Source organism: Ambystoma mexicanum, chromosome 10 (assembly GCF_040938575.1).
Source record: "Ambystoma mexicanum isolate Mex_15411 chromosome 10, UKY_AmexF1_1, whole genome shotgun sequence".
NCBI lineage: Eukaryota > Metazoa > Chordata > Amphibia > Caudata > Ambystomatidae > Ambystoma > Ambystoma mexicanum.
The window spans coordinates 300072140-300096889 of NC_090932.1; the positions used below are offsets into that span (position 1 = coordinate 300072140).

The following is a 24750-nucleotide window of genomic DNA, read 5'->3' on the forward strand; positions in this document are numbered from 1 at the left end:
TCCCTCCTATTCAACCCTTTTCACTTATTTGTAAGTATAATAAATATATATAACTTTTTATCACTGCATGCGTACGTATATATTGGCCATACATCGACAGCCCACTACTACAAGTGGCGACGAGGATTCTTAGCCCAGCCCCCCTGTTTCGTTACAACAGCTGATGTCAGGCCGCTCCGCCTACCTTCGACACACCAAGGCCGCTCCGCTTTTGCCCGAGCGTTGTAGCGGCCCCTGAAACAGCTCCGTCAAGGTAAATGTGCGACCACAAACTTTCAATTCTCCTCACGCATGCGCATTTGTTTTGATTAATGCTGCCAGTACGCTAAGGATACTTATGCACATGCGCGTACGTTCAGAAGGGAAGTGAATATATTTAAAGCCGCATGCACATCAATCCATGGATACCAGTACATCACAAGCCATTTGCATACAACCATGCGCGTTGCGAAAATAAGGAAGTAAAAGCTTTTAAAGCTATACACACAATTTGTGACCAGCATACAGTGTTTAAGACTATATACACATGTTTTATTGCCAAAACACAGCAAGGAACGATTATTAAGGCCACTAATATCACCTCAGGATCAATCCTCATCATCCTGAAGTGTAATGAGGTAACACACATACTACAAGTGCCAACTCGGTTGGAAATCTTACATGAAGATTAATCCACAGCATCTTAAAGACTTTTATATGACAAATCATAACACACTAATTCTACCAGCTCACAATAATTCATTACCACACAAAATAATAAAGCATGTCTTTCAACAGTGTGCCTCCACCCATGTTCTTTCTACCAGAAGCTGGTGAACCTGGAATACCATGGAAGAGGTGGATCAGATCATTTGAACATTATGCTGGTGTGGTATGTGGTCAAAATTGTAGTGTGGAAAGAAAGAAGTCACTGCTTCTACATTGTTTAGGCCCAGCTGGCCAAGAAAAGTTCAAGACCTAACCAGAACTCCCCGATAATGACAATAGCAATCTAAATGAATATGAACACACCGTTGGGAAGATAAGAAAAACACTATGAAAAGAAATTGAGCACCATACTAGAACGTTACAAATTCGGGAAAAGAGTACAAGAGGAGGGAGAAAATGTTGAATAATATATTACTGGGTTGAGAAAGTTAGCTAAAACCTGCAATTTTAATGAACAACTGGATGAAAGACTAAGGGACCCGTTTATGTTGGAGTGCAGGAGCGCCAAAGTAAGAGAAAAGTTATGGTCTGAGGATGATCCGCCCTTAGATACTGTAGTACGTGTGGCCAAAGAAGTGGAACACACTGAAGAATGTATTAAGGAATTAGAAAACAGAGTAAAATCTGTCCAAATCAAATTTGAAACTGCTAAACCGAATAATATTCCACTGAATACCAATGACGCTAATGAATCTGTGGCCGCAGTAAGTGGTAGCGCTACCAGACGCAAATCATTTAATAAGTTACACAGAACGTCGAGGAATGAAGAAAAAAAGAATAAGACAAGTTTTAGAGCGCAAAGCAATAACTGTGCAAAAAGAGGAAGTCCAGATAGGCAAAGAATCAGCCAGAGGAGGAGGAGGAGGCAATGCAGATGTTACAGATGTGACAGTAGTGACCATTGAGCAGATGACCCAGACTGCCCTGCATTAAAAATAATATGCAGCAATTGCAAAGGGAAAGGACATTACTCCAGGTGTTGTAGATTTTGCAACATATCCACAAATTGGATAGGGAATAACATCAATAGTGGTCACAGTGAAGAAGGAGAAGAATGTGCGTTTATGATAATGGATGATGAAAATGAAGAAGTCATGGAGAGCCCTAAAGCAACTGTTTGTGTTGATGGTATAAATATGCACATGATGATACTCTGGTGCTAAATATACTTTGGTACCACAGAATTTGTGGGGTAAAAAGAAACAGGAGTATCTACATGAATCTGACATTAACCCCAGAGCATACGGAGGTGTGAAAATTGACATAATTGGATGGTTTTGGGGCACATTAAAATTCAAAGACAGAAAGGCCAATGGGAAAATATACATCGCCTGCAGGGAGAACACCCCTTTTAAGTTGGACACATCAGAGCAAACTTCAAGTGAAGTTAGATTCTACTGCTGATGAATCTGTTCTAGCAATAGGGAGTGATACCATTAAATCAAAAAATATGTGATGCCATGAAAGCAGTGTTTCGCGAAGGAATTGGATGTCTTCGAAATTATGTTCATGAAATCAAAATGAAACCTGGTCATACTCCTGACCTGGTCATACTCGTGTAGCACAGAAATTACGAGGAATACCATTATCCATGAGAGATGAAGTAAGGAAAGAGATCAATGCTCTAGAAGACCACGGCATTATTGAGAGAATTGATGTCAGCGAGTGGGACTCGCCATTAGTAGCCCTTAGGAAGAAATCCGGGAAGCTCAGGATATGTGTAGACATGCGTGAATTAAATAAGTGTTGTCCCAGATAGACATCCGCTTCCAAATATTCAGGAAATTATCTCCACCATTGGTCCATCAAAATTATTTTCAACATTAGATTTAACATCAGCATACCATCAAGTAAAACTGCACAAAAGTTTGAAACAGCTAACAGCTTTCATCACACCTGAAGGGTTATATCAATATAAAAGAAAGTCTTTTGGGTTGGTGTCTGCTGCGTCTGTATTTCAAAAAATTATGCACAGACTATTTGAAGGAGACCCAGGTGTCATATGTTTCCAGGATGACATACTGATATATGCAGATAATCAAAAAATGCATGATGAAAGATTAGCACAAGTATACAATAAACTTAATGAAGCAGGTATGACCTTGAGCAAAGACGAATGCAAAATCAATTGTTTTGAGATTGAATATCTTGGTCACACAATTTCAGACAATGGGATATCACCAAAGAAACAGTTAGTTGACACCATCATAAAGATGCCTAAGCCGAATTCCAAGGAAGAAGTACGCACTTTCATTGGTATGGCAGAACATTATTCTAAGTTTGTACGCGATTTTGCTATTCATACTGTTCGAATGCGAGAGTTCATCAAAAAGAAAACAATTGAATGGAACAACGAATGTGAAGAGGAATTTGCATTCATTAAGTCTGCTTTGACTAAAGCACCAGCATTGAAATATTTTAGAAGTGACAGAAAGACGATCATTACTACTGACGCAAGCAATGTGGGCTTGGGGGCTGTTGTCACTCAAGAGGCCGATGGAAAAGAAGTCTTAATTGCCTTTGTGTCGAGATTACTAAAAGGAGCCGAAAAACCATATGCTGCAATAGAAAAAGAAGCACTAGCCATAAAATGGGCAGCAGAAAAGTTTAGAAGCTTCATCTGGGGTGTCAAGGTTGAATTTCGGACGGATCACAAACCATTGGTTCACGTCATCATGAGTAAAGGATTAGACAAAGTATCTAACCGCATTAAGAGATGGGTAATACTTTTGCAAGAATATGATTGAACTGTACGATATGTTCCAGGAGTTAAAAACACTGCCGCTGATTGTTTATCTCGCCTCACCAGTGTGTCTGAAGTTGGAGATGGTGAAAATGATATGGAAGTAGTTTTAGACATAGAAACAGCCATTCCACAGAATGAATGGAATGAAGCAGAAGTGGAAGACTGTTGTGTAACGCATCTAAAACAACTCATTGGATGTCAGTCTTTTGACAAAAGCGAAATTTGAAGAACTTGATCTAGTAGACTATTGGAAAGTTGCAGATTATGTTCGTGGAAATATGCTCATGAGAGGCGACAGAATAATTCCACCATCAAAAGTGCATCAAAGACTGATCGATTTGGGACATGAAGGTCACCAGGGGATAGTGAAAACCAAGCAGATGACTTCTGGTGGCCAGGCTGCAACCTTCAAATAGGGAGATCTATTTGTCACTGTATCCTTTGTAATGAAAGCGAGAAAGGGTGTGTTGGTGTGAGACACCCGATGGTTGTAACAAATATTCCTAAAAGCGTGGGACGAATTAGGTATGGATGTACGTTTTGTTTAGTTGTAATTGATCTTTTGACCAGGTGGGTGGAAGTACTGATTAGTCCTTGTATCACCGCTAAAACAGTTACCAATTTTCTGTTAGAAGTATGTGTGAGAGAGGGGTTTCCGAAAAGTATCATGACTGACAATGGTACCCAGTTCCACTCAAAAGAAATGGAGGAATTTTGTAGCAGTAACTCTGTAGAACATAGGAGTGCAATATACCACCCACAAACCAATGGAGTAGTGGAACATTTTAATAAAGTGCTTAAGGAGACTATTCGGTGGGCGTGGTCAATTGGTTTAGATTGGGAGGAAGCTGTAAGAGAGAAGATTGTTGCACATTGTTTCACACCACACTCCGCCACAGGTTTTTCTCCATTTGAATTGAGCAGTGGGAGAAAAGCTAGCACGAAATTAGTACCATCATGGATGGATAAAGAAACTGAGGTACAGAGGGATTATGAGTTGGTGTGTGAGAATATCAGGAAAGTACAGTTGAAGAACAAATGTGCTTATGACAGACGATTCTCTGTGGGTAGAAGAATCACACAACCAATAGTAGATAATGTGGTAAGATTTAAACTTCCACCTGTTTTGGGAAGAGGTCCGGTTAAGTGGTCAAAAGCTATAAAAGTCATCAAAGTTTTAAACACGCCATTAAAACAGTAGATGGGAGGATATGGAATATAGAGAGCGTGTGTGTTGTAAAGCCACATAATGATGATGTTAAGGTCACAAGTAGACGAACTAATGGTGATACTGCAAGCGAAGGAGGGTGTGTGAAGAGCATCAAGAATGGAGAATGGAGAATGTGAGGAGAGTTTCTTTGCCAGGTGAAAAGAAAAATGTGTACGCAAAGAAGGGATCGAAATTTTCCTTGGCAGATGTCACCTCAGATCTTTCACACAAGTCAAGATGGGGAAGAGTTTGTCGCAAACCACGACATGTGGAAGACTTTGTGTAAAAATGTTCAAGTTGTGGGCTTCTTGAGGACTCTACAGTTATTTGTTTTTTTGTTATTTGTTTGTTTGTTTAATATAAAGATGGGAAGATGTGTAGCATTTCCATCTATGCTGCAAGCTGCTACTTGCTTGTGATGGCTCGTGATGGTTTGGCAGGATTATGCAGATGGAACATGGAATGCGAGTCGAGCGAAGACAGAGCAGTTGAGCTGGAGCCTGGCAGCGCTCATACTAGCTCCCTCCTATTCAACCTATTAACTTATTTGTAACATATAATAAATATATATAACTTTTCATCACTGCATGCGTACGTTTATATTGGCCATACTTCGACAGCCCACCACTACTTATCTTGGTTTAACTACAGTTACCAAGAGCAGTTTAGTGAAACTGACTTTACTTACATTTTGTAACTTTCTAGACCCAGCACACACTATCTTACAATAGGGTGCTGGCGGGGTTACTTAGAATCCTCTTTGTCTAGTTTCTCATTTAACAATTCTGTTACCCTTTCTACAATTAATGGCTGGTGGCAGTAGTTTACTTTTTACTACCGTTGTGTGTTTTTACAGCAGGCCGCCATTGCAGCCTTGGTAAAGCACCCATGGGTGCCCATTTTGTCAAAATGGCCTGATCTTCTTTTTTTTGCCATTTCTTGCTGTAAAGGTACTTCTTGAGATTAACTCTGCGCACCAAACCAGGTTTGGTCCCCTTGTTTTTTTTGTCTTTGGCGGGTTTCACTGCTGAAGGCCGCCTCTGACGCCAGTGTGTCTGCCAGGGGAAGGAAGTGAGGGAGGTGCCGAAACCCCCTCTGCTTAATCTCCTAGGAGACAGAAATGCACTCTGAGGTGATTGGCTGGCTGACTGTACTTGGAGGACAGCCACCCTGCTGTGTGACTGACAGCTAGTCTGGAATGAATGGGAGAAACCTGCATAAAAGGCAAGGCTTTTGGCTTGGAAGGCAGAGCCGACCTTTGGATCGAAGGAATCCGAAGAAGAACTTGTAAGAGACACCTCCTCCAACTCCTGGACCGTTGGTTTGCCTGGTGAAGCCCTGCTGCTGTGCTGAAGTTCCGAATTCGTCTCGACTAGAGCAGCCCTACAAGGACGACTTCTCCCCTTGAGTTGGTGGGACCAATCAACTCCAGAGTGAACTTGTTTGGACATTCTCGGAGCTGGCTGTACTTCAGCTTCTGCTGGAACCAAAGTGCCAGGGAGAGGAACACCAAACAGAGTGCATCGCTTTTGAGACAGACCCGTGCTGAACGAATATCCCCCGGATGCCTTAGAAGCAGGACTGACCAAGCCGGAGTCACCCCAACAGTGTGCTGGATTCCAGATGCAAGGAAGGTCCAGAGTGGTATCCGCGAGACCGCAGTGGTGCGATTTGCTATAGACTCAAGGAACTGAAAGTGCAGCTGAATTGGAGTTTGCCCATTGCTGCCGCAGACCTTCGAGTTGTAGTGTAGGAGTCCCCAGACGTCCTCCCTCATGTCTTCACAACTGAGGCCCAGGAACAAAGGGATCTGCCAGTCGCTGAGGGAGTCGCAGTCTCTGCAGTCAACTCTCTAGCGTGCTTCTGTTCTGAGTCTTTCTACACTGCCAATTGTGGGAGGACCCATATAACCCTTTCAACGCCCACGGAGCCAGTCGCTGAGGGAGTCGCAGTCCTTGTCAGGACTGGCAGACTGGTAATGGAGTTGGAAACTCGACACACCACGTCAAGCTCCCTACAAAATCCTCGACTTGAAGGTGACAAAAGATGCCTGAGAAGCTCTCGGATGGCCCCTCTGCCACGAGACCCAGCTGAGATCCATTTACCAAGCAGACAATGCCTGCTTTCCACCCCGACCACAGTGTCAGAGCTATGGCCTCACAGGGTAGCTTGCAAGACCACCCTTCCCTCGCAAAAAACTCCAACTTCGACTCACGCATCAAATGCGCAAAATTTCAGAGAACTTCCCAGAATCGCGCCCTATCCGATGGGGGGAGGAAAGCGGACTGTACACTGAATCTGACAAGACCACCGTGACCCTGCGCCCTGACACTGAAACAACCCACACGCTAGCTGTCACCCACCGCTTGTCTCAGCCGAGGGCGCTGCTCTCTTGGTGCCAACCGGAGGGCTGACGGTGAGGGGGTTCGCCCAGGCAGCAGCGGTGGGAGGGTGCCTGTGTCCTGGGGACCTCGCCAGCTCAGAAACAGAGTGGGAATCTCTGCCTGTAAATACTCTGGTCATAAGGACAGATCTTCTACTTACTGACTATCATGACACAGCAATGCCAACCCCGACTGCAACTGCAAAGGTCCTGGTGAACCCAGAGGAGCTCCTTGGATTGCCGGCTCGGCCAACAGCGAGGCGGCGGAACCAATGGGGCGGAGTAAAAGCGTGACTGCGGCCGCACTGGTCCACGCTAACAATGAGGGTGCCAGCAACTGCCCCCTTCTGGATGATGGAGGTGACGTGATCACCGACGAAGACCCGGACCCTGCAAAAAGCTGGAAAATGGCGAGTCTTCCGACCCGAACTATGAATCGGTTCATAACGATCATGCCGAAATCAATAGCAAGACGGGAGCCCAATCCACAGCTCTCACAGCCATAAAGAAAAAAACACCTAAAAAGGCCAATGAAACCCTGAAGCGGCAATCCGCCGGAAAAAGGAAAAAGAAAACCCAGGACGAACCGGCAATGATTCTCAAGATCATTCTCCGTTATCCAGCCCTTCTCCTGGAAAAAAAGTGTACAAAGCGTGCATCTTTTGGGCCAAAAGCACAAGAGCCCACAGGGTGACACTGAGAAACCGTTCCTAAAAACAGCACAATGTAACTCATTAAAAGATTTCTTCAAAAGACAAGGAAAGTGAAAACATGACCTTTTAGAAGAACTATCTGATGCAGAGATACTGGAAGCAATTCAGGACTCGCCACCAGCTATCAATATGCGCAGAACAGGAGAAATTCCTTAAGCAACCTCACCACAGAAACAACCTAGATCAAGGAGCAGTTCTCCAATTCCCACACCAGAACCCTGCCCAGTTACTTCGTGGAGCTAGGAGAAGTGGAGGGAAAAACTAAGGGCTCCAACTCTGAGGTTACTCCAAAGAGACAAGATCACATACCAAACAGGCCTGCTTTGCTCCTGAGTTCAGAGAACTCCAGAGGCCGACCGGTCCAGCTGAATCTCGACCTGGGCATTTCACAACCATCACCGTCCACTGAATGCAGCAAATTACCATCTTCCCAACCTTCCAGCAAACTCAGTTCAAATCCCGCCATAAACCCCAGGCTGGAAAATAGACCAGCATTCTTAAATTGAGGCAGCGACCAACCAGCTTTCAGTTTACCTTCAGAAAAAAACCTCAAACCAACTCTCTGCTCCCGCGACGAAACGGCAGAGGTTAATCTAAAAACCAGTCGCCTACACAACCTATGCTACAAGAGTCGATGTTAAACATTCCTCTGAGGACCTGGTGTCAAAGCGAGCTGCCGAATTTACAAAAAGAGACTCCAACCAAGAAACCGGACATGCTAACGATTGTCTGCATTATACGAAGCACGAAACGACACCTTGAAGGACCAAACAACCATATCAGCCATGATGCACACAAAACTGATCTACCTTGAGGGATATATTACAGCAATGGAAAAAAACCATCATGGCGCAAACCAAAGAGATAGACGTCATTGCGAGCAATAATGCCGCACAAGATCAGGGAAGGAACACACCTCAGCTAAGTACCACAAAGCAGAATTTCAGTGTCGCAACTCAAACTTCTCTCGACACTCAAATGGAGAATACATTTTAACTTCACTTAACTAGGGTCGACCCGAATCCAGGAAACTTCAGCATATTCAATTGCCAGCAAGGTAGCGGCTCAGGGCTGCCAAATTCTCAACCGGAAGTAGTCTTCTTTCAGCAGAACCCTCATCCTAATTCATCTGCAAAACTGGCACACTCGACCATCGAGCCCGCTCACGCACATAAGGAAGATCGTTCATGCATCAGAATAGGTTTGCCCTACGAAGGAGCATTGGACGGCTTCCATTTACTTACCGAAGAAAGTGAGAAATCCAAGCCAAAGGAAAACAAGAAAAACCGAGTGCTTCTTAAACTTCATGATTCTGCAAGCTCAAAAAAGACCTCGACCACACTGACAAGAAAATCTCCCACGCAAACAAAACAAAAGAAATCGAATACTACGACTGCGCCGCATCCACCAACTGCTGGGAAGGCACAACCTACAACTCGGGCTCCGCCGCAGAAGACGCTCCTCGGATCACCAATCTCTGTCGAAGTCTTTCTGGCTGACAAGAACCTCATGAACATCACGCAACACTTTCAGTCAGAGACGGATGTAAACAACGAGGCCCGAATCAACACACAAGTATCTGACACAGAACAGAGCAAAGTTACAACAGGGAAAGCAGAGAGATCCGAGCGAGCATACTTACCCTCCCGATGAACATCACGCAGCCCGAGCCGTCACCATGGGAAGAGGACTCATAAACAATACACCACTCCGCTGCCCTTCAAATCCAGAAGAAAAGACGTCTTGTCAGAACAAAATGACCACCACAATCCGGAAAGAAGAATTTGAAACACAACTAACAATACAGACCCACCTCTCCAAAGGACCTCAAGGCTAGACCTAAGGACTCAAAACAAGCCGCGTCCTAGTGATATCCAGAGAGAAAAACAAAAAAAGCCCCATTCTAACGACAATCTTAAAATTGGAACGAACAGCTCGGAACTGTGAAGACCTCATCTTAAATAGAGGAACGGTACAAAAAATTTTCAGGAACAACTGTGTGTTCAGAACCCTGAAACCAGATGACTTTATCTTGGTGGAACCATACCACAACGCTTCTAAAGTGAAGTATTACCTGCATGTAAGATCATCCGCTCTAAGTCGACCTTTTAAAGGAGGAGTGGAAGAACTGCTACAACTCTGGTACTATTTGACAGATCTGTCTGCCAACAGAAGAGAAGACAATCTTCAGACCTATGCAAAATGACAACGCCCTCTAGAAAAACACTACATATCCAGAACAGAGGCCCTGTATAAGAGCAACAGGATGCCTTGCGCCACGAAAGAGAAACAGACCACAAACCAACGGGCATAACTGAAACCACTCAACCAACCACAAAAGATCTGGCATTAAGAGGAAGACCCACAGAAACGAGAAACGATAAGTCGAAGCTACTTGCCTCCACCAGAACTACACCCCTGAAATTCATGATGAATCAAGGTTCCGAAGAGCTTCCGAACGAAATCAACCACCCATAGCCTCAAATAATTCTCATGTCCCAGGTTCAAAATCCGACCACTTAGCTCTGATGAAACAGCTCTGGGCATGGTTGCCCAAAGCTCTATCAACCACCACTAAGAAATAGCAATCCGTGGCCGATGCAAGTGGACATACCATCGAGAAAAACAGTTGCAACTTCCATAAAAATTGGATCCTGGAACGCCTGCGGTCACCATCTCACGAAACCTGGAGGCATCGACTTGGGTGACTTTGACATACTGACCCTCCAAGAAACCTGGCAGCTCGACAAACCATACTTGGATCGATTTGACATTGTAATCTCACCAGCAGCGAAAGGTCGGAGAGGACGACCATCCTCTGGACTTTTATTAGCTGTTCGCTTGGGGAGCGGAATTTGCATCCAAGAAACACATGCTTGATCGCAACACTACCTGGTGGTCCTGATAACGTGGGTCAATTTTGACCCAAAGACGATGAAAGAACTGAACATCCCAATCGTAATAATCACGATATATTGGAATTCACAAACATTTGCGGATAAAAAGCTTCAGAGGGCCATTAAACAATAAATCAATTATATTTACGTTGAAAAAGAAATTGTACATATGATTATTTGTGGCGACTTAAATGCCAAATGCCAGAAAAGTAACTCCTGGAGCCAGCAGAATCAGCCAAAGAAGCCAGCGGAAAGGAGAGGTGAGCTCTGGAGCGAGTTGATGGACTCACAAGGGTTTCATAACATCGACCAGGTTTTCCCCAACCTGGAACGTATCTAGACGTGGGAGAGAGACAACTCAAGGGGAATCAACTACATCTTTGTGTCAGAGGAAATGCTGAAGCTAGTAACTTCCTTCGAGGTTGTCCGAACAGCAGCAAGTGATCACAACCTCCTAAGAGCAACATGGAACTCCATCACCGCCGTCAATCCAACTACGACGCAAAACATTGAATGTAATATGCAAGTTAATCGGCTCAGGCTAACAGCCCAAAGAATTGAAGAACTGATCTTCAATTACCAAAGACAGCAGAACTACAACAGAGCCAGATCTATGGCGGAAATAGATATTAGCCGCTCCTAAGCCCTTAGAAGACAGGGCCTGGAAAAAACCTCGCAACACGACAGTCAACAACTCACCAATACAGCCAGCATGTGGTTGAAAAAACGCGCTTTACTAAGACAACTAAAAAGGAAAGCAAAGAATTCCAACTCGCATCTCCTTCAAGCAAAATTTGTCAGAGACCAAGAAATACAAATCCTGGATTAAAAAACCACCGTGCAACCCTCTACCAAAGAGACTCAGAGGAAATGCTGTAAAAAGGTGTGGGTAAGAACACCAGGGAATTCTGGGCTCTAATAAAATCTTCAGGAGCCCAGAGGGAAAATTCGACGTCGAACAACATCAGTGAAGAAAGATGGAAATCCTATTTCAAGTGCTTATTCCAAGCCCCGACGCAAGACGGCCCGATTTTTCGGGAAGGCTTGGAACCGTCCTGGGAAGACCTCTCCGACGAAGAAGACATCATAACAATCATACTTAAGCTAAAAGCTTTAAGAGCCCCAGTCCCAGACAGGGTTACAAACATCGACCTCAAGAACTTTCCATCTCAGTGGGTGCCCTTTATTAGCCTGGTCTTCAGTAAATGCTTGGACCCAAGATCTTGGACTTCCTCGGTGGTGGTGCCAATTTACAAAAAGGAGAGAGCTGACCCACAAAACTACAGGCCGATTGCCCTTCTCGACACCATAGGGAAAATATACAGGATGCTCTTACTAAAGAAATTCCAAGCGTGGGCAAAGACAGTTCCCAGTACCGACCCTTACCAAGCAGGCTTTAGAAAAAACTCAGATACAGCAGTGAACATCATGCTGCTCAGCATTGTCAGATTAAAATCCTGGACTGCTCCACAAGAGTGTTCCTGGCGTTTATAGATCTCACGCAAGCCTTCAACAAAGTGGACAGATCCATGCTGTGGTCAAAGCTTCTGGCTTGGAACTGTCCCGGCAACATTCTTGCTCCTATCAAAGCTCTTCACTACTCCACAACAATGAGTCAAACTCAACAAAAAAGGTCTCCTATTAGCAGAAATTCCAACAAGCAGAGGGGTAAAACAGGGGTGCCACCTAGCGCCAGCCCTCTTAATAGCATTCATCAGTGACTTCAAAGACTCGTGTCTGACCATCCGATCTTTTCCAACACAAATCTGAGGTGTTCCAGTGTCCCGATTACTATACGCAGATGACATCACACTGCTGGACCTAACCCCGATAGGCCTACAAAGGCAATTGAATAACCTATTAGACTATATAGGCTGGAACAACCTCGAGATCAACAAGACGAAGACAAAGATCTTGATTCTGGAAAGAAAGGCAAAAGGATCAAAAACTTCCCATTGGAACCTCGACAAGGTCCAAATAGAAAGTGACCACCTTTAAATATTTGGGAGTAATGGTCGACAGCTCCAGATCTGAACTGATCGTGCACAGATACTTCTGGACAAAAAATCGCTCATTGACAACCCAAGGTCGTGTGCTGGACAAGAAATTTGGATGCTTCTCACTAATGCCAGCAATCAAGTTTTACAAAGCTAAAGTCGTCCCTTCTTTAGTCTACGGCTGAGACGCAATGCCAGCAATCCCTGAAGAACTGTGGCAAAGATTAGAGGGATACTTCTGGAGATTATTGCTGAACCTGCCAAAATCGGCCTCGATCTCAGCAATCGGGAGAGAACTTGGCCTGTCTTCTCTTAAAGCCATGGTCGAATTTAGCTGCATGTCTTTATTCAGAAAAACAATACTTCCTGACACCCTCCCTCTATAAAGACTGACATCGAATCAAAGGAGGAAGCTTTAAAATGCTGACAAACTGGGCAACGCAAAAAAGAAAACAGCTTGACTCAATTGTATGCACGGAGGACGACCTAATCGCTCCACTGAGAATCAAAAAGAAGTTAGCAGAGTTGGACTGGATCGACACCCTAGAAAAGGCGAACAAAAATAAACTCCTTTCTCACTTACCTCCGAACTCAACGGAACTGAACGACAAAATGCAATTTCTCAAGAGGTTTCCAAACAAGTCACTAAGGAACACCTTCTTGCGAGCGTGATTGAACCTTCTGCATACTAACGAAATTTTACACGTCAGAGGCCTCTTGAATTCCAAAACCTGTAGACTCTGCAAAGACACTGAACAGACTGAGTCGATTCGTCATCTCCTAATGGCATGCCCTGCGATCTGCCATATCAGACAAGCGTACGTGTCTCCAGTGCTAGTGGCCTACACCCTACGAGAAGAGGAATGGTGGGCGCATCTGATGTGCGGGGAAAAAACTTCATGGACTATAGTCCACACCAACATCTTACAAGCGGCACTGGCCGAATGCAATAATCTTCAATAAAGCTGGAAGACCACACACAGCGCACTGTAAACACAGCGAAATCTAAAATGCATACATCAACCCCCCATCGTCGTCCTAGAAAAAGGAATTGGGCAATAATGAAAGAGATGAAAGGAAATATGAACTGAATGACGCTACCAGACCAGCCTTGTAAAATCAAGTAACCTTGATACACACGTGTAAATTAAAAAAAAAAAAAAGGGTTCTGCAGAGCTGCACTGGAACAGAAGCCAGCTAGAACCATTTCTTCTAACCAAAGGTAGTGTAAAGTTTAAGAGGACTTACCTCTTGTGGTGTAGCCTTACTTGTTCTCAGTTGAGACTTGTCTTGGTTAACCTTGCAGAGTTGTGTGCAGCTTGTGGCCCTTCAAGTGTTCTTATTTCTACAAGCTTTTCTGAAAACATTGTACAAGACTTTTACTTACCTGCAAAGAAAATCTTCAGCTCCCCTGGACTTGCTGGCCGTGCTCCCTGAGAGACTCTTCTACCTCTGACTTTGTGCTTTACCTTTCCTCCAGGAAAGGGTTAATTTACTTTGCATTGGAGGGTTTGAAAAGTACTTACCAGTTTATGAATGATTTGTTAACCTTTATTGTATTCCCCTATCTAACCTTTGCACTAAACTCAGTATTGCTCTAAATGTACCATTGATCAATCAATGTCCACAGTGTCCTAGCTATTTTAATCACCGGAGGGTTCAGGAAGTCTGTGTACCATCCCCTATTGGTATCATCTGATTAGAGCAACTAAGAGTGTGATTTGAAGTGTATTTTGAATTGTTACATGTTTGTTGTAAGTGTTTATTTGAATAATTGTCATTGTGAATCTCTGTGTAAAAGTCCTACTGCTCACATTGACCCCTCTTGGGATGAGCCTGGCTGCTCAGCCACACTAACAACCTGTGTAGTAGAGACTTATACCAAAGGTTGGGTTACCTATTGCCAGGATGATAAGGTTGCTGTAGTCTCCCAAAGGGAACTGCACACAGTCTTGCCTAACATTTATTATGCTTTTTTCTTTTTGTATAAATAAATTGTGAAAAGTCGAATTTTGATATACTTGGACTATATCAAAATAACTTTTTTTAAAAAAAAAAGGTAAAAGGGGTTTCCATGATCAGAGTAAAAGAATGAGTGATTGGGGTAAAAGGTTTCCAGTCACTCAGGAGAATAGGTCAAAAATCCAAGAGTCCAGCAAAAAGTGCTGGGGGACTGGCAAGTGGAGAGAATTTCACAGAAAGATGGAAATGTACTCTTAACACTGACCTTGGATGAGATACCAGTAGGGAAAATGTTTGATCAACCAGTACAACAAATTTGTGACTTCTGACCTAACAGCATTGTTTGGCTGCTATCAAGACTACATTCTACAAATGTTCCCATTGTTTCCAGCTTTCCCTAACATCCTTCCAAGGTCCTACTATAGAAGCTTCTTCTATTTGATAACTGATAACGATAACTTTCTCATCTACTTTGTGTAAACATCACTGTTTCCAGTTCATTTGAAGAAGCTGCCCCATATCTTCCCGTTATGTAAGCTTCCATCTTCTTTCCGTGTTTGCTGCTGTCTCCTTCTTGCTTCTCCCCAGAAATGCAACTTCACAATTGTCCTTTCTACTATTAATTGTTCATTGTTCTGGTATTGCTGCATCTCCCTTAACATGAGATTCCCTATTTGCCCTGCTTTCCATCTAATACTAGCTCCTCCAGTGTAATGTGTAAGCTTTCTCATTGTCCCCTCCAATTCTATCCATCATTCAAGAATCCAGTGTAGCTGTTTATTTTTTCATCCTTGTTTTTTCAGACGAATGGTCACGACCGATATTTGGACTTACTTCTAATTACAAAGGAATGAGCCGTGAGGAACGGGAGCAACGAGACCTTGAACAGATGCCACAACGCAAAGGCGTGAGCAGGTTGGTGTCTGTTCAGATTTGGAATCATGAGGCCCTTGTTTTGATGCAATACATTGGTTTCGGCTTGTCTTTGATTTTTAGGACTGGAATTGTCCTGTCCATGTCTAACTCTAATCACATTGTTCTTCTTTGTACACTGACAGTGTTGGTGGTCAGACTCCTCGCAGAGATCTGGAAAAGGTGTTGACAGGTGAAGAAAAGTAAGTGTCCATGTCTGGAAAGTATATATTTTTTTCTGCAGTCTGCCACCTTTTTATCCAACTTTTCTTTTTCTTTCAAACGTAGTCTGGCTTCCCACCACTCTTTGCGTCAGGGGTTTATATTACATTCTTTTCAACAACCCCATTAATGGGGTGTGTAAGTACCATTTTGAGGAGCAGCAGGCCCCTTTCTAAGTATGGGCTTAACGAGCTGCGCAATTCAGTGCCAAAGTAGCTCTGGGTACGTTTTATTAAACTGATAATTGTGTTGGGATATTCCTTTAACAAACATTTCTTGGTAGATTTATTTTATTTTTTTATGCAAAGAAATGTGTTTGTAAGCACACTGCTGTAGTTCCTATTTTCGGAATATGTGTGAGATTGCAAATGCTATCTCTGGCGTTGTCTTACTTTTTGACCGCTTTTCAGTTAATAAAATGCTGTTTGAGTCAGAGATCCCCTTGCCCCACAACTCCTGCTCCCTCCCCATCAAAGTCCTACAAATTACACCAAATACCCTGAGTCCGTGTGAGTTTCCTCGCAGTGTTAGGCAGCACGTCCTATACTGTAACTGTTAGCCTCTGGAAATTTTGCATTAACTGCATATCAAATCAGTGACCGTGCCCTCTGAGAGAATGTAAGACTCTCAGGCAGGGGTGCCTCGACATTACCAATATTTCCCTGGGCAAGTAACCTTCCCCACCTAGACTCGTGGCTTGCCAGGGTGGTGGCAGTGTCTGTTGCAATATATAAGGGAGTTTTCCCACAACATTGGGGAAGGCTTAGGAAGGACAACTTGTATTCAGTTATTGAAGGAGCGTGGTAGTATTAAAGTACAGATTACACTTGCATAAGCACCAATAAGGGAATGACCAAATGTATATTAAAAATAAATTCTTCATATAAAGTTGTGCTTAAATGGCTAAATTCGAGGCATAGAACTCAAAATTAGAAATGCGTCATTGCAAATAAAGGGGGCCCCTAAAAGCCACCAATAATGACATCAAACAGGAAATCAGCCAGGAAAGGTTTGGGCCATAGGAACCAGTGATACAAAGTCAATAGACAACGTCCTCAAAAACGTTTGTACCTAGTTCCTAGAAGGGTGGCAGAGGAGCATTCTTTGGGATTATTTATTTAAGGTGTTTGGTTTGTTTAATAATAAACCTTTCACCTGTACCAAAAGCATTTAAAATGATTAATGTAACGGTTCACAAATACAGAATGTTAAAAATCAAGTTCAAAATAGAACAATTTCACATTATTAAGAGTCACATCTCAATGACTGCCATTAATTAATCCATAGTGTAGCGTTTGTTCACCATACCTTAGTGGGATACAATATGATTAAAGTATAAGCCAATTTGTCTCAGGTTTAAAGTTCGGTGTTAAACACACCCAAAACATTTGTTTTTAAATTGAATCCATGCAATTACCACGGGTACATTTTCCCCATATAAAACATCCACCAATCATCTAAGCTATTAGTTTTACATCTCTCAAGGACTTTCCCGAGGTACTGTTTGCTTAGCAGTCAGACCCGTGCAGGTCAGCAACATGTGACACAGCGTTTCATTGGAGCCTTTGTTAGAGCAGTTTTTCTGAAGTTCCACCAAACTTGATCAAAACCATTCAACTGAGACAGTACAGGAGTCCACACTTAGTATAAGGCTGTACAACCTGAGTTCATGGTAGTGTAGACAAAGCAGCCAGGCTCATTTTAGGAGGGAGAGAGGGCTTTAGACGGGTAAAGAGAATCTAGAACACACAAATGAATCAATAGAAACACTGACAACCAGAAGTATTCTAAAAAATAAAGGTTTATTTTAAATACAATTAGGCCAAGTTAAGTCTTGGGGTAAGTTCTGGTCAAAGTCATAAACACATTATAAATAAACACAACCCAATGTTTGAAGGTACACAGACCAAAGCACATAACCTTATTTGCAACACCTAACAGTAATTCTAGGGAAGTCGAACCTTTTAAAACGCATTCAGTAAAGGACACACCTATTCATAGGTGGTAAAACCAATGGTTACTTTCAGATTACATTCAGTAATACCAGGGTAGTAGACCCTAACAGTTGTAATGTGATGCTAAGTAACAAATCACATAATCAGTCAACTGGACAATATACGTTTTGTGAATAGTGTATGGGTACAGGAAAAACCGATAACTACTTTTGTGATAACACAGTTATACTAGTTGAGTAAAACCAAAGGATGTAATATTCAATTGCAGGTACTTTTGCGATCAGTGAAACACAGATTGAGAGGAGCAGTAACTCTTGTTACTTATTTTAGGATGGCACTCTACTAACTCAAGGTAAGTAAAACCCATATACTTTTTCAAGGAGCTATCAGCAACTTGGGGCAGGTATAAACCTAAGACTGTTTTTGTGTCTGTCTAAAACAGAACAGGGAAAGCAAAACCCAGTGTTACTCTTTATAAATGACTCAAGGTTATTCTAAGTAGGTAAAACCTAATGCAGACTTATTCTGGACAGGCTAACAGCAAGTCAGGGAAAGCAAGACCCAGTTGGGGAACACTCATAAATATATCCTAACAGGAATAGTGAAGTGAAACCAACTGCATTACTTTTGGGAAGAGGCACAACCCAATCGCAGGGGAGTAAGATACCATTACATCTACTTTCTGTTAGAATGGTGAAACAGTTTCTAAGGAAAGAAAGATGTTACTTATACTTTTCAGAATGGCACAACATTTCTAAGGTAAGTGATTTTTGTATCTGTTCACTGAGTTAGTTACCAACCAACGTTTATAAGTAAGTCACTTTTAAACATTTATTCTTTTTTCTAGGCAAAAGGCCCAATCCTTTAAAAGCTGTTCCCATATTCTTGGAGCATGAGTGTTCTCAGTGGCAGAAGTGGGGTCACTATGGTCTAGTGTCCAACAGACAGTGTCAGGATATGTTCTTAAGTAGCAAAAGTCAGAGTTCCTAAGGAAGACTGTTCAAACAGGTGAGTATTTTACTCAAGTTAGTTGGGGGTCCAGAGGCTTCACAGAAGACACCTTAAGAGGATTCCAGCAGTGGGCCTGGGTGAACTGGACGAGACGCCTCCCAATCACAGAAAACACCACAAAACTACACAGAAATCACAAGAGACTTAAGGTAAGTAAATACCCAGGCCAGCACAGTACCTCAGCACAGGAGAAGAGTTTGCAGCACAAGGACTTCAGGATCTGCAGCCAAAAACCCGGTCAATTGATTCCTTGTCGTGGTGACTGAAAACAGGACCTTGGAAGGAACTGTGCAGCAGGGATCAACGGGGAAGGCTCTAGGCAAGGTTTTCCTCACGGCTGGATGCGGCTATGTGGATTTGGCGCCTTTTCAGGAGCACAGAAGAAGACAGAATATCGCTGGTCGCATTCTCGTCATTGCAAAGATCCAGCACTCTGGTGAGGGGGATTTTCGGACTGGAATCATGCCTCTGGAGATCCAGCAGGATGCCCACAAAGTTTCAGCGGGATTCGGAAACCGGAAGACTGTGCACCGCACAATGGCTCAAGGTCCCAGGGTATTTGGGTATTGCAACTCCGCGAGGTCGCAGCATGGCATGGGATGGCTCAAAATGTAGGTCAACTTGAGTCTAGTGGATCTCGCCAGGCTCTGGGTCATCGTTTTCAGAGTTCCCAGGTCAATTGGAAGGAAGAGCTACAGCAGGCTCAGGTTACACAGCAGGCTCTGCAGTCGCTGAAAATAGTCTCAGCCGCCTTTCCTTCATCTTCTTCAGTTTTGGTTTCTAGTGGTCGACTTGTCTTCAGCTTCCAGGTTTGGAGTATTTACCTGGAACTACAGCACACCTTATGCATTCTCTCCCTGCATTTTACAACAAGGGGCGGTCTGGTTGTCTAATCAGGACAGCCAGCCCCCCCCCCCTACTGGGTGTTAGGGAGAATTCTCAGAAATGTGCGAATTCCCTCCACCCTAGAGACCCCCAGCAACTTTGCTAGATTTTGAGGTTTTTTACCTGGAGTGAGTGAGGCCCCTTTTTCCCACTCTCTCATGTATTTTATTGTGATTTGGTACAATGTTTCTTTTGGTTGTGGAGTCTGACAAACTCCATAGGCATCATCTTTTACATTGTGTCACACATCACCTTCAGTGCAATGGCACAGGGAAGTCTTTCCGATTTCCCCAAGGTTTAAATAACTTCTCTGGGATAAACTACTGTTTCCCAGAGCAGTAAAGTGAAATTAACTTTATTTACATTTGTAACTTTCTAGACCCAGCACACACTATCTTACCATAGGGTGCTGGAGGGGTTACTTAGTATCCCCTTTATCTAGCTTCTCATGTAACAATTTTATGTTACCCTTTCCTTACTGAATGGTGGGTGGCAATGGTTAACTTTTAACTACCGTGGTGTGCATTTACTGCGGGCTGCATTCGCAGCTGCAGTAAAGTACCCTAGGGTGCTTTTTTTGTCAAAATGGCCCCGTTCTTCTTTTTTCACCATTTCTTTGTGGTGAGGTCCTTCTTGAGCTTTACTACTACAAACCAGGTTTGTTCGCTTTGCCTTTGGCGGGATTCACTGATTCACTCGTGAAGCCCGCCTTTGGCTCCAGGGAGTCTGGTGGGGGCAGGAAGTGAGGGAGGTGCCCGAAACTCCCTGTGCTTGATCTCCTAGGAGACCCAAATGCACTCTTGGGTGATTGGCCGGCTGACTGGCCGGCAAGGACAGCCACCCTGCTGGGTGACTGACAGGTAGGCTGGAATGAATGAGAGAAACCTGAATAAAAGGCAAGGCTTTAGACTTGGAAGGCAGAGTCGACCACTGGACAAAGGAACCGAAGAAGAACTTGAAGAGGACACCTGCTGCAACTCTTGGACCGTTGGTTCGCCCGGTGAAGCTCTGCTGCTGTGCTGAAACTCCAAATTCGTATCGACAGAGAAGCCCCTGCAAGGACGACTTCTCCTTTTGAGTTGGTGGGACCAATCAACTCCAAAAGTAAGCCACCTGGACATTCTCTTGGAGCTGGTTGCATTTCCACAGTCAATTAGGAAAAGGAGTTTGAGCACAGCAGCAGGGCTTCACCGGGCAGTTCAACGGTCCAGGAGTTTGCAGCAAGCTTCTCTTCACGATTCATTCAGATGTTTCTTCCAGTGGTCGACTGTCTTCAGTTCAAGAAGCCTCGCCTTTTATGCAGGTTTCTCCCATTCATGCACAGCCTAGCTGTCACTCACACAGCAGGGTGGCTGTCCTGCCAGCCAATCAGGACTGGGTGCCTTCAGGTATCCAAGGAAACAACGGACAGGGGAGGTTCGGGCACCTCCCTGACTAGAGCCAGAGGCGGGTTTCAGCACTGAATACTGTCAAAGGCAAAACGATCTAAGGGCTTAAACCTGGTTTGGCTCGCAGTGTTAAAACCCAAGAAAGACCTCACAAACGAGAAATGGCGAAATAAGAAGAGCAGGGCCATTTTGACAAAATGGTCACCCATGTCTGCTTCACTGCAGCTGAGGATTCAGCCTGTGGTAGAAAAGCACAATGGTAGGAAAATTAAACCACCGCACCAGCCATTTAAAGTCATGAGGGTAACATTAAAAATGTTAAATTAAATGTTAAATTAAATGTTAAATGTTAAATTAAAAATGTAGGAAAAGGGGCTACTAAGTAACCCCACCAGCACTCCACATAAAATAGGGTGGGCTGGACCTACAAAAAGAAAAAGGTAATTAAAGTCAATTTCACTTTACTATTCTTGGGAACTGTAGTTCACCCAAGAAAAGGTATTTAAACCTTAAGAGAAATCTAAAGGATTTCTCTGTGACACTGCACTGAAGATGCTGTGTTTCACCATACAAAACGTAGATGACTATGGAATTTGCAGATTCCAAAAACAAAGGAATCATGAATCCAAATCGGATCAAAACACATGATTGAGGGAGAAAGGGCTCACTCACTCGAGGGTTAAAATTAAAAGGTCCTAAAGTCCATCAAAAGAGCTGTGGGTCTCTAAGGTTGAAGGGAATTAGCCAGAAATGAGAATTCTTCCCCTTCATCTGCATTAACCATCTCAAGGGTTGATGGTCTGTTTGAATTACAAAAGTAGATCCATACAATTATGGCAAAATACTCACGTTCAATAGTTGCCCACCTTGTCTCACGGTCCTTCAGTTTCCTACTGATGAAGCAGATGGGGTGTTACCTGCCTTTCTCATCCAGCTGACTCAAACCTGCACCTATTCTTGTATTTGAAGTTTGTATAATAAAGGATTGGTTGTAGTCAGGAGCTCACAGGACTCGAGCTTGACAAAGGGCTTTCTTAAGTCCTTCAAAGGCCTTGTTCCACCTGACCTTGGGGATTTTGGGTGAGATCACATTCAAGGGAGAAGCTATGGTCCCATTAGTTCTCAATGAAGTTCCTATAGTACTATAGTAACCAGTGAGACCCAAGAAGGTTCTCACTTGGGTATGAGTAGTAGGGGTGGCCCAGTCTTGTACAGCGTGTACTTTGCTAACCAAATGCCTTATTACAGCTCCTACTACCTCATGTCCAAGGTAGACCATTTTACTCTGACCAATTTGACATTTACTAGCCTTTATGGTCAGATGGGCGTGCTCAAGAGCCTGCTAAACATATCCAAGGGGATCAAGAGGCTCTTCCCAAGTGGGGCTGAACACAGCAATGGCATCCAAATATGCCATGCAGAACTCATCTGTCCCATTCAGAACATGATTTACCATCCTTTGGAATGTAACAGGTGCATTCTTGAGTCCAAAAGGCATAACCTTAAACTGGTAGAGGCCTCCTCGGGTAGAACATGCAGTGTTCTCCTTGGCATGGTCTGTCAGAGCTATTTGCCAATAGCCTGATGTTAGATCAAATGTACTGAGGAACTTGGCTGAACCAAGTTTGTCCACCAGCTCATCTGTCCTAGGTAAAGGATGGGAATCGGTCGTGGTGACTGCATTAGGAGCTCTATAATCCACACAGATTCAACTCCTCAGACCCTTTCTTTTGGCACTAGTACAACTGGACTAGCCCATGGACTTGTAGATGGCTCTATCACCCCAAGATCAAGCATATTCTTGACCTCTTCCTTTATGTTGGTTCTTACATGGTCTGACATTCTGTAACCCCTGCTTTTGACAGGGAGACAGTCACCAGTGAGTATATCATGCTGGCCCCAAGGGGTCAAGCCTGGTGTTAGTGATGAAAACAGGGAGGCAAACTGATTCACCAGAACTTTGCACTCCTCCTGCTGTTGCAGAATCAGATCAGAAGAGAGATTAACTCCTATTTTTCCATCTAAAGGTTGTCCCCTGAGAAAGTCAGGTAGAGGTTCACGCTCCTCCTCCTCTTGATCAGATGCTAAAAGTAAAGCTCCTAGTTCTTGTCTGGATACATATGCCTTTAGGCGGTTAGTATGAAAGACCCTAGGGGCCTCCTTGGGACTGACCAAGTCCACTAATTAATTGACCTCTCCAAGTTTGCCCACAACCGTGAAGGGTCCAATCCACTTGTCCTGTAAAGCCCTCTGCCTTGTAGATACCATAACTTGAAATAGCTGGTCTGGAGTAAATTCTACCATGTCAGCCTTCTGGTCATGCCAATGTTTGACCAGAGCCTGACCTGCTTTCTAGTTACCTGAAGCTTCTGTCCTCATTTGTGCCATTCTTCTGAGCCCTAGCACATAGTCCGTGACTCTCACTGGCTTGAGGGAAGGAGCACTCTCCAACCCTTCCTTAATTGGGGGCCAATGGACCTCTTACCGGATGACCATAGAGCAGCTCAAAGGGGCTGAAACCAACCCCTTCCTGACGGACTTCTCTAGAAAGCATGGCAGTAGAAAGTCCCACTTTCTTCTAAGGGGTTCCTCTAAAGCACCTATCATGCTCTTCATAGTTCTGTTAAACCTTTCTACCAACCCATTGGTTTGGGAATGGTAGGCTGCTGGGAACTTGCAGTTTTTCCACATGGTCTGTATGTAGTGGGACATAAAATTGGTCTCCCTGTCTGAGATGACCTCCTTAGGAAAACCAACACTGGTAAATACCAAGGAGGGCCTTAGCCACTGCCTAAGCAGTAGCAGTCCTCATAGGTATGGCTTCAGGATACCTGGGAACATGGTCTACCACAACCAATATAAATCGGTTGCCTGAAGAAGTTTGAGGGTTTAATGGGCCAACAATGTCTATTCCCACACTCTCAAAGGGGACTCCCACCACTGGGAGGGGCACCGAGGGTGTCATGTTCTTGGTTCCACTCTTGCCAGAAGTCTGACAAGTTTGACAGCTTCTACAGAACTTATCTACATCAGACCCCATCTTGGGCCAGTAGAAATAGAGACATCTAGTGACCAGCATGAGGAATCTCACGGGCTAACTGTAGAAACGGGGGTCTCACCACCTGGGGCACTACAAGTCTTCTGTAGTCCCCTGGGGTAGACTCAATAGGCTCACTGTAAAGGAGGCTATCCTCCCAGTACAGCCTGTGCTTCCCTGGCTCTTGCCCTTCCTGCTGGTAAGCTGCCTGTTGGTGAAGTCCTTCAAAAGTAGGACACTCTTTGACCTCTGCTGAAGTCTGCCCTACAGGAGCCACCTTCTGCAAGCAAAGTCTGCAGCTCAGTATGGTCTTTAGGATCCAGATCTCCAACAGGGGGAAGGTCTTCTTCCAGCTCTGTGTCAGTAGCAGATCCACCATCTTCTGGTTGAACCTCACACTCCGCCTCAGCTGGTGGAGGAGTCACGGGTGTGACTGTGGACTGTCCTCTCTGGGATGTCCTGGTTTGGTGCACAGGAGTGCTACTTTTCTTGTTACCTGAGACCTTCGGTTTCCCCTTTGTCTCCTTTTTTCTGAAAGTAAAAGTTTGCTCTTCCTGTGGACTGGGTGTTAAAGGTTCCTCTGTAACAACCCACTGAGTCATTTAAAGTGAGCTCCCTGGCCTTCCTAGTCTGCTCCTGCTTCCTTTTACTGGGAGGCCTGGGGGTTCTTGATACAACTCCAAGAGTTTTTAAGTCATTCCCCAGCAGGACTCTCCCAGGCACC

General features: G+C 44.0%; 1 protein-coding gene across 2 annotated transcripts in view; it reads left to right on the forward strand.

The window, feature by feature from the left end:
• Positions 1-24750, forward strand: part of IWS1 (interacts with SUPT6H, CTD assembly factor 1) — a 522634-nt gene that overhangs the window by 396715 nt on the left and 101169 nt on the right. For both annotated transcript variants that reach the window (XM_069617877.1, XM_069617876.1), the window contains exons 11-12: positions 15420-15531; positions 15675-15731. In XM_069617877.1, the coding sequence (XP_069473978.1) occupies positions 15420-15531; positions 15675-15731 (169 nt within the window). The remainder of the gene's footprint in view (positions 1-15419; positions 15532-15674; positions 15732-24750) is intronic.